The 11441-nt window shown below is 41.6% G+C and overlaps 1 protein-coding gene across 2 annotated transcripts in view; it reads right to left on the bottom strand.

The window, feature by feature from the left end:
• Cmss1 (cms1 ribosomal small subunit homolog) overlaps positions 1-10289 on the bottom strand; it is a 290654-nt gene extending 280365 nt beyond the window's left edge. For both annotated transcript variants that reach the window (XM_026785838.1, XM_026785842.1), the window contains exon 1: positions 10064-10289. In XM_026785838.1, coding sequence (XP_026641639.1) covers positions 10064-10124 — 61 coding nt within the window. In that variant the 5' untranslated portion in view covers positions 10125-10289. The remainder of the gene's footprint in view (positions 1-10063) is intronic.
• Between the last annotated feature and the right edge of the window lie 1152 nt (positions 10290-11441).

Below are 11441 nucleotides of genomic sequence, written 5' to 3'. Positions count from 1 at the left end.
CAACACAATTGGGGGAATGGCAGCCAAGGCTGTCCTAAAAAAATAATTAGTCTTTGCTGCCACCTAGAGGTAAAAAGTGTGTGGTGAAACTAAAGCCCAACGTGAACTTTGGAGCCTGTGAGTTCTCAGCACCTCAGGCAATTTTCTTCAAGTTACCTTAGCAGTGTTGCTTATAAGCTCCACCACTACTGCGCTGGCTGTCAGGTGGGGACAGAGGCCTGTGGTGTTCATAAAACACACCTGCCCTGACCCAACGCCCAGACAAGCATCTTCAGCTCTGACATAGCATCTGGATATGCCAGGTACTTCAACCACAAACATCCTACCAAGTGAACCACTGTCAAGCCGCGCTAAAACTTCATAGCGCCAAATTTTCCCTACCTTGCAGGTGAGAGTTCACAGTGAAAGAAAAGGTTTCCATCTAAAAGAGCCTCAGCCTCAGCAGAGTTCTCTAAGTGTAGTAGGCTGACCACGTACATCAGAGCCAATCACCCTTGAGAATTTATTAAAAGTGTGGCTTCCCACACACCCACACAACGGTTTAAATAGGCCCACATCACGAACTTTCAACACTAAATTGGAAAAGTCCTGTAAAATTCTAGAAAAAGTTAAGGGCATCACAAAAACCTCTTCTGGAAAGGGTGAAACGGGTTTCAACTGTAGCTTTTGTTGTTTGTGGTTCAATGATGTAGATGATATTCACAGAAATGCCCTCATCACTGAGAATTTTCATTTTTCATCTCTTGACAGTTTACTATAGCATCTTTTAATTGTATGATCTTGTAGAAAATGTTGAGGCTAACAAAGAACACTTACAATACCACTAACCTCAGCAGACCACTAATATCATGGACTCCTATTCATCTACAGGCTGGGTACCCCTAATTTGGAATTGAACATGCTATAAACCTAACTTTCTAGTGTCACTACAGTGTCATAAGCACCTCACATGACATGTAGTGGTTAAAACACTGTTACAGTAAAAAATAGTGTATAAAGCTACAGCCATTCTATGTACAGAGTAATGTACAACTGAAACAATGGCTTCTGTGTTTAGGTGTGGATCTCATTGTGGATATGTAAATAAGCCCCCAAAGTTCAGACATTCAAAATACTTCTGATCCCCAGGGACAGTCAATCTGTAGTTCTTTCTCTTATATCATATATAAGTATTTAATATGCATGTTTTAATTTTTAAATTCAGTTTCTTAACATTTCTATGGAAGCATTTCCCTGTAACTTCAAAAGCATCACTATGCAATAACAGCACAGTGTTTTTATATAATCATACATTAATTCATACCATACCCTCATATTATTAAGAATTGTTTTCTAGTTGGGCGGTGGTGCTGCTTGCCTTTAATCCCAGCACTTGGGAGTCAGAGGCAGGCAGATCTCAGTGAGTTCGAGGCCAGCCTGGTCTACACGAGCTAGTTCCAGGCCAGCCAAAACTGTTACACAGAGAAACTCTATCTCAGAAAACCAAAAGAAAAAAAAAAGTTGTCTATATACACTTTTTTCATTCTAATTAATGCTAAAACAACTACCTTTACCTTTATTTTAGTTTCTCCTAGAAAAGGTCGCCGAAAAAATGACTAAGTCACATAGTACTTGATACACAGGCTGGCCTTGAACTCACAGAGATCCACCAGCCTCTGCCTCCTGAGTGCCAGCAAGTACTCTTAAATATTCTCATTCTTTAAGGAAGCATTTTTTTCCCTTTAAAAAGTTAAAATCTAATAGTTCTTAGCAATCTATTTAACTCTGCTAACCTACTGTGTGATCACTCAGGTTATGTGACTCTTTTCACATTTGGCCTCCACCAATAGCAAACAGTAGACAACTCTACCCGGCAATGTGTCCCATCTCCCACCTCAAGCCACTCTCTTCCACACACGTCCCTATGATGAATGAGGCGTTTTCTCTATGTGGCAGCAATCTACATTCCCATCCCGCCTCTCATACGCAACCTAATTTGAAGCACTCCATTTCTAAGCTGGGTTGGATGTTTTCCTGAATCAAGAAAGAACATTAACAACAGCATTCCCTCATCTCATAGCCTACAGCAGTTCCTTGAGGGCCCTGTCAAATGCTGCTTTCCTCCTGAAGATCTCAGATGCAGTGAACATGAAATGTCCTCTGGAGATCTCATAGCTCTCTGACAATAGTTTTGGACACTTCTCTTGTTTATTTCCTCCAACACTGATCAGCAAGAACTGGTCTTCCTCTGTGTTCACCACTATCATTAAAGCACATATACAAAAGGAGTTTGCAGAAACATTTTCCTAAAATATTTTCCCATCAAACTAGATTCCCAGAACCTTGTGCTTTCAGAGTCAAACCTCCAAACTAACTACATGCCTTGAAAAATGACAATTTTCTTCCAATCATATAAATCATATAATAACTACCTTTTATCTTTGTTGTTGCTGCTGTTGTTTGATTCAAGATCAAAGGAGTATGCAAGCAGAGAATTCCAACAAGGATCCCTAAACCCAAATCTACAGGCATCAGTAGACTTTCCTGCAAAATAGCCCTGGGACCTATGGCTAAGCCTAGTCACCAAAATGGCTGTGAGAAATTACACATCATAAGAACTGTCACTGCTAACACATTCCTCCACATAGAAGGGAAAAGGTAAGTCATACCTATGTACTGTCTAGGAAGATTCATCTCCAGAAGCATCTGGGAAGCTACCATCACTGAAGGCCACAGAGGAATGGCCATCTCTCCAGGAAATGGTGAAGAAGCCAACTGACCTACGGCTCACAGGTTGATGGACCTGCTAAAGGGCATGTTCAAAGAAGCAGTGCATGACCAATTTCCAAATGGATTTTTGCTTTAAAAAAAAAAAAAATCTCATTCAAGACCGTGTCACTGAATCAAGAGAAAGGAGTAATTCTAGTTCAGTGTGGACCCGGGCACCATGACATTTCTAAGATGAGGCATTTTGACTAAACAGATTTCATGCCTTCACAAAGCCTCAGGGCTTGGGGGTGCCACTGATTTCTATGACCCATCAGGGAACACTGGAGGCATGGGCCTGGAAGAAATCCTCCTGACTGAGGACTACACGTCAGCTAGCTTTCTACAATGAGCCCCAGAGCAGAAGCCAAGGAACTGCCTTTCCTCGTACTCATATGGCCAACCTATTTCATTGCATACACCCAGGGGCCATTTAATGAAGAGAGGGATGGGGGGCGAGGAGAGGAAGGAATAGGAGGAGGAAAAGGAGGGAGTTGGGCAGCACTGAGCTATGCAAGCTCAAGAGAAATGGTGTACAGCATCAAGCAAGTGGTAGAGGAAGACTGTGGGGAGGATAATGAGTTACAAGACAGAATGAGAAGTCCAAGTTAAAGGCAAGCCGTAAGTGAATAGAAAAGAGCCTATGAATGAAGATCAGGAAATTCTGACGCCAAAAGCAAGACACGTATAGTGTACACAGCAGCATGCTGAGAAAAGGCAGGTGTTTAATACATCTCAAGTAAATTCAAGATGAGGAATGAGCTAGAGAAAGGCCATTCACACAAGACACAAGTGAGAAGCGAGACTTAAGAGATAGTAGTGAAGTATGATAGAGATGGGAAAGTAGTTATGCCTGGGTACCATCTCATACTCCTACCGCTCTGGAGCAGAATCAGGAGGCAGAAGAGAAAGGATCATGAGTGTGAGGACAGCCTGAGCTGTTATAGTGTCTCCAAAAAAAAAAAAAAATGCTGAGGCTACAGCTCTGGTAGAGAGAACACTTGTCTAGCATGTACAAGGCCACAGGTTCAACTCCCAGCAACACACACACACACACACACACACACACACACACGAAAAATAGGGAGCAACCAATTACGAGCACTGGTTGCTCTTCCAGGATTCCCAGCTTCCACTGAGCAGCTCACAATTATCTACACTTCCAGTTACAGGGAATTCTGACACAACTTTCTGGCCTCCATGGACACTGCACACACTGTGAGCAAACAAACACGAAGGCAAAACACCCACACATATAAGAATAAAATAAAATTTCAACAGGAAAAATAATATATACTATCAACAGTCTCAGAAAAACAAAGTGTTCAGGAAAGTTAAATCTCAAAAAGAAACATAAAATGTTGTTTGTATATTGAAGGTTTTAACCTTGTTTTCTCCCCCTGCTGGGACTTTCTCAACTATGCTTTATGTGTAGATGACATAAATTCATGAGTGAGGAAAAAAATAATGCAAGATACTGTTCAAAGTAGCAAGAAGAAAAAAATCTAAAATAATTATGGACATTTCTATGATCATCAGCAATAATCCACCTTGAAATGGTAATCAAGTACTCTCATTAAGACAAAAGTATCACAAAATGTTCCATTTTAACCAAAGAATTACCAATCACAACACAGGCTTACTCCAAGCACTAAGACATAATATGCAATGCAACTAAGAACTGAATATGACTTGAATTTCTACAACATAGTGTTTGACATATAAAGCAAGTGAAATAAAGAATCCCGTCACCCTAGCATAACCCTGCAAAAGAAATGTGGCCATTATGAAGGGGGGGATGAAAAGTACCTAAGAGAAGCTATCCTACATGGAAGTAGGGAGGTTCCCTAGGAAGAATGTGTTTAATGGCAGTGAAAGGGACTGAGAGGTAACAAGGGTGAAAACAGACAAAATACACCATGTACATATGTGAGATTGTCAGAATTTGTGAAATTCCAAAAAGAGAATGTCCTATAATTTTAGAGTGTGATTAAATTTTTAAAAACAGATAAAAATCCAAGTGAATAAAAATAACGAAACTCCTAAAAAAAATGCCAGCTTTATGCCAAGAGTCCTACTTGTCCTTTGTTTACTCTTCTTTGGTGATCTCTGGGTTACTAGTCTCACTTTTTGAAATCATGAATACTTTTAATCAGAATGTAACTGGTCTAGTATCTAACAGAACTGTGGACTGAATCCTAGGGTAACTAATAAAACCCAGTTTTATCTGGGATATATTTTAAATTCCTTCCAGAGAATATATAATACCCTAGGACGGAAGCAACATATTCAAGCTGTGTAGACTAAAATTCTATTATCTCACCGCATTTGACAGGCAGGCTAAGAATAACTGTGATAATTATAAATGCTGAAAGAAATCAAAACAAGAGTATTTTATGACAAGAAAATTACATAATACTCAAATTTCATTGCTTATGAAGTTTTATTAGAACACAGTTACACTCATTTGTTTTCATATTTATTGTCTACTTTTTACACTAAAATATCAAGGCTGAGTAATTTAAAAATGATGATTGGATCTGTAAAAACTTAGCATTTGTAGTAGATTCCTACCACGTAAACAAATACATACAAAAAAGAAGTTAGCTAACCACAGGGCTAATCCAAACTAGGTTAGCAAGAAACCCAGGAACAGAACACTTAACCACTCTACCATAATCTAATTTCTCAAAGTAACACTTGTGATGGAGGAAGGTCATTAGTTAATTAAATAAAGAAACTGCTTGCCCTGATAGGTTAGAACATAGGTGGGTGGAGTAAACAGAACAGAATGCTGGGAGGAAGAGGAAGTGAGCTCAGAGACGCCATGCTCCCCTCTCCCGGGCAGATGCGATAGCTCTGCTCTCTGAGGCAGACACGATCAATGAAGCTCCGACCCAGGATGGATGTAGGCTAGAATCTTTCCCAGTAAGGCTGATGATACACAGATTATTAGAGATAGGTTGACCGGGATATGAGAATTAGCCTGTAAGGGCTAGAGTTAATGGGCCAAGCAGTGTTTAAAAGAATACAGTGTCCGTGTAATTATTTCGGGGCATAAGCTAGCAGGCGGCCGGGGTGCTGTGGACGCAGCCCCGCTGCTCCATTTACTACACACTTGCAAGTCAAGAATTCAATCTAGCATTCTATGAAAGCTGGTGAAAATGAGAAAACTACATTTCAAGATGTTCGTGAAACGTTTAGAAAACTGCATACCATCTAAGTATTCAATGGCAGATCATTAGATCAAGAACAGGTCAAAGGCAGGGCAGAGTGGCACATGCTATAATACCAGCAATGGACAAGCTAGAGCAACAAAGCCTAGTTCAAAGCAGTGAGATTTCCAGTTCAAGGCCAACCTGGGCTAGATAGTGAGAACCTTTCTCAAAACAAAGTCAAAACCAATACAAAACCTCTAAGGATTTGTAGTACTGAATAATGTTATGTATCATTGTTAAACATAAAAGAGGAAATGAAAGGCCTTCTACATTTATGAAGGGTATTTTTTATTAAACTCATGGATTCCTAGCAAAATTATATCAGGAAATGTATGTATGTATGATTTGGAGAAAGATTTGCACATCTGTACTTTCAAACTTTCATAAGCTGTTGTCAAGAATCATTCAGTTTAGTGTTTGTGAGAACTGTGTGGATTCTATAAAGTCTCCCAGGCTGTTTGACTGTCCATCTAGGAGTTTTAAGGACAGAACATAACTGAAAATGTAGCCTCTTTTTCTTTACTTCCTCTTGCGTTTAAAAATGCATCCTGAATTGTGCCCTCAAACATTTATTCTATCGTGTTATTTGTAGAGCTGACATCAATAAATAATCCTGAAAACATCGTGCTCTGAAGTTGGTTCTCTATGAGTGATGCCAACATCTACACGAAACATCCCAAACCTGATTGCATAGCTCAGACAATGTTTCACAGTATGTACAATACCTACACATTGAATTATACTGTAAAAGTCTAACTTTGGGAAGAAAAAAAGGTAAATAAGAAGACAAACAACCTTAGCTATTCAGAGATCCTGTGTTCCCCCACCAAATCATTCCAGAAGAAATTTTGCATCAATAAAGCAACACAGTTTGAAGAATACCTACAATGCTCTTGTCAGCAATCACGAACCAAGAATCACTCCGTTCACTCTAGGTTACAGAGACTGTCCTCTGCATAAATTACAGTCTCATTTACAAAGCAGGAGTCTATTTATGATCCCCTTTCCGCAATTTATAACCCTAAATCCAGTGAGCACGGAAGTGAGTACTTCTAATCCTAGCATTCAAGAGGCCAAGGAGGGGAAATTTCAGGCCAGCAATCTGGGCTACATAGTAAAATCCTGGCTTAAAAAATAGTAAAACAAATTTAATGAAGGATAGTTAAGACACTGTTGTAGGGCACCGGATTTTGGCAAGTCTTCCATGTAATCAAGCATCTTCAGCGGCGTAAGGTCTTCAGGTAAGATATGGCTATAAAGGATGGGGGAAAGCCAAGTTAGGCTCACGAGGAGCTACCTTCCAGTGCCAGAAGACAGTGATTTAACAAGACAAACAACAGACAGTGCTAAAGGACCTGCCAATCAGAAGAGCACCCACAGCGCTGATCTAGGCTAAACAGGAGCTGCTTCTCAGGGAGGTGACCTCTGAACTGACTTCCTACGTTAAGAGCTAGTCACTAAAATTGGAGGGCAGTGTGGTACAGCCACCTCAAGGGCCTGAGACAAAAGGAATGGAGTCTGTTGGGCAATAAAGGGATGGCCAGTGTTGCCGAGCCACTGTCAACAGTGAAAAAACTAGCCATGGCAATAAGATTTACTGTGTGCTGAGAACGCTTTTGGGGCTTTAACCAGTTTTCTGATCTGACTTTTCTGGTAGCTGAGGGACAAATAACGGTGCTGGAGTCTCTCTATTTTGAACTTACCACAGTGGGTTAATACAAATTAGAGCAACAGTATATACGTCAATGGAGAAAATGCAAAGAAAGATTTGGGGTAACTTCTGGAAGGAGACACAACAGGACCTGGAGATGTAGGACCATTAAGGGAACAAACACATCACAAAAGCTTTTGTGAAACTGATGGGTTGTGGGAACTGAAATATGGAAGTGTGGAGACAAGGCAGATTTACATCACTTAACTTGGCGTTCATATAAAATAACAAATTCTTCAGAAGCCATCGAGCTGTTTGAGATTTGAGTAAAAATCGCCTATGGGGATTACATCGCAATTACTAACAAAAAGATGTTTCTCAAGGTATACAGGCAAAACAGTCTGAATGAAATCAGACAGAGCCAACAGACACAGTTCAATAACAATATGCATAATGCATACAAATTATGTACCTTTAAAAATCAATAACGGATTGTTTACTTAGAGATTCTTACCTTTGATCATAAGAATAATTACCACAAAAAATATAAGTGCATAGACTGATTTCAGATCATCTGAATATGAACAAGAGCTACCTCACTCAACAAGAGTCCCATGCTAATCACTTCGCATCTCAGTGCTTCTGTTTCGTCAAGCATAAAATAAGGAAGACAGTAACCACTTCTTGGCAGACTTGAGGAGGTCAAACAATCAGCTAGCATTCATAAAGCAACCACAACAATACATGACATAACAAGTAGGCTGAGACAGGAGAATTAAGAGTTTAAGGCTAGGGGCCGGGCGGTGGTGGCCCACACCTTTAATCCCAGCACTAGAGAGGTAGAGGCACGCAGGTCTCTGTGAGTTCAAGGCCAGCCTGGTCTACAAGAGCTAGTTCTGAGGACAGGCACCAAAGCTACAGAGAAACCCTGTCTCAAAAAACAACAACAACAAAAAAAAGAGTTTAAGGCTAGTATGGACTACATAAGGAAAGCTCCATTTCAAAAAGGGAAGGAAGGAAATGGAAAGGATTTAGCTCATAGTAAGAGAGACCTGGTCAGTCGTCCTCATCATCTTAAACCATGAAACCCAACATAGGCAAGTTCAACAGAACCACCATATGCATGCTTCAGCACTGCCAGGGTACAAATGAAAAGCGGCATTACTGCCCACTGACTCCTGACATTTCTGAACATTACCATTTTCATTTTCTTGTGACGTATATGGTGAGGGGTGGCACCAAAGACTCAAAATGTGCTACTGAATCACAGGAAAAACACTGTCCCAGGTGTAGGGACAGTGCTGTGCATTCCTACGAACAAACTATTTTTATTCAACTTTACTTTACGGTTAGCTTCTCACTGTACTTTGGTGCCTGCTATTCTACATCTTCAGTCGAGTCTCAAACCTGGGATCCAGACTCCCATATTCCACTGGACTGACTTGGCTTTTTCTCTTCAATCACAGAATCCATGCTGTAACTTTCAGTTTCACCCTGAGAAATCTCCTCAAGTTGTCAACCCCACCAGTGTTTATCATGTGATGGTTCTGAGGTCAAGGTAAATGGATATCTAACTTTGATGCTATCCTCAAAATACAGAGAGGCAGACCTTGTAACCTTGGAGGGTGACCTGAGACAGCAACAAAAACAGGAATCACTGCATGTTAAACCTTATAGGACTTGAAATATTCAAAGCCACTCTGGGGCCTTGTTATTTAATACGACTTGATTTTGAAATAAAATGCCTACTGCTTCCAGAAGGGTAAGAAAAATTGTTAGAGCCGTGTTAATTAAATGCTTTGGAAAATAGTTTTGTTTCTGACACCAACTAGCTAAGTGAATTTGCTAATGAATATCTTTAGGTCACATTCCTTATTTGTAAAACAGCAGAGTTCAAAAAGATGACCTTTATTTAAGCACCCTGTTGCCTCAAACTACATGTTATAAAGAACACATTATATTAATATTGTGGGCATATACTATGCAGCAAGCATTGTACTGAGCTGTACAGCTTTAAATCATCTTCATAACAATTTTTGAAAAGACATTATAGCATTACTCTTTCTACAGATGAGGAAAGAGGGAATGTGTTGTCAGTGACAGCGGAGTATCTGATTTGAATTCCACTGCCTGAACCTAGTTCAGGAATTACTGATGACAACTATGCCACACTGCCTCTTTGTACAAAAACATTTTACGTAGTTTCAAGGAAAAAGACAAGTAAATGAAAGTGAGAGCTTGGGAAGGGACCCCTCCACACTGGCAGACGACGAGCGGGTCCCTCTAGTTTCACGTAGGACCGGCTGTCCCTCCCTTGTCCCAGCGGTTCCGGGTCCTCCCTCAGCTCCGCACCCCTCCTCCGGGTGGACCACGGCGACTGCCACGCGCGGGCAGGGGGCTGAAGCGAGGACCTGGCGCGGAGCAACGTGGGAGGCGGGCGGGCGGGTACCTGGGCTGCTGGCGGCGGCCGGCTGGTTCTCCCACCACAAGTCTCCCAGATCGTCTGCCATCTCCGCGGGACCAGACGCGAGCTGACAACCAGTTGAAACAAGCCGGCTGCTGCGATCCGCTCTGCCTCAGAGCCGGCGACAGCGACACGGCACGCGGAGAGCCACAGAACGCCGTCGCCTGCGCCCAGTGGTGATGACGTCACCTGCACCACGCCCTCCAGCTGCGGAAGCCGGGGGTGCCGCCGTTTCCACACAGGTTCGCGTGCTCAAGATCGGTCTAGTCTCCCAGAGTAAATTCCCCAAATGATAGAAACTAGCCAAGACACAGAGCCAGAAGTTTATCATCTGTTTTTATAGTTTTTGAAAATATGTTTAAGGGTTTTGTTTTGAATTATGGCGGAAAAGACTGTGTCGAAAGTGTAAGAACTGATGCTAAGGAATTTTTTCTCTGCTAAATTTCAAAGCACTCTCGCCGCGGGAGAAGAACCGAGCACGTGGGTGTGTTTTCATTAGATTGTCAGTGTTCTGTAGCTCCTGCGCTTGTACAGTTTGCCCTGAAAGAGAAACTTGAGAGTTTCTAGCGATGAAAGTACATCTGGACGCTGCTTTTTTTCTACAACTTAAGAAAAGGAAAGGTAATTGATCAGGAAGGGCGCGAATGCCCTAGAGCCCCAAAACATTATACTGCTTCTGTATTTAAAAACAGGTTTTGATATGCTCCTTCAAGGACTGGGGGGGGGGTGTGTGTCTATGTTTCCCAGTGACTACTGTCGCTCTTGGAACAAGATCAGAATTTGGAACTGGGCGTGGTAATTCCAGCGCACTGGAGTCAGAGGCCCGCCGGTCTCTTGAGTTCAAGACCAGCCTGGTCTGCGCTGTAAATTGTAAGACTGCCGGGGCTGTGTAGAGAAGAGACGGAGAGGGAGAGCACGCAGACAATCTACACATCCATTCTTCATGTATTTACTGTCTCTCCCTATATAGAAAAAGATTATAGACTATATTGAGTAATCAATCTCCTTTGTATCTACCTTTTAACTGTTTTGTTATTGTAAAGTGATATCTGGATTTATAAGTTAGCCTGTCCTAAAACCCCAGGACCCAGTACTTGATCACCTCAGCAACACAGGGAAGCTAATGTGGAAACAAGTGCTTGGGGCTTTACCTGGTTCCCCTCTTTCTGTATCGCATTTGAATAAATATTGTTAGGGTTTAGGTATGAGACATTCACTTCCCAGTGGTTTGAACTTGCAGCCTTCACAGAAAAGGATACAATTAAACTTTTGTTGACATTCTGGCATTTACACGGGCCTGTCCTCGGGGACCTAGCAGGACCTTCAACAGCTGTGGTGGCGCACGCCTTTAATCCCAGCACTC

Source organism: Microtus ochrogaster, chromosome 2, assembly GCF_000317375.1.
Source record: "Microtus ochrogaster isolate Prairie Vole_2 chromosome 2, MicOch1.0, whole genome shotgun sequence".
NCBI classification, from domain to species: Eukaryota; Metazoa; Chordata; class Mammalia; order Rodentia; family Cricetidae; genus Microtus; species Microtus ochrogaster.
Note: the sequence above shows the minus strand (reverse complement) of the source record. Positions and strands in the feature narration are given on the sequence as shown.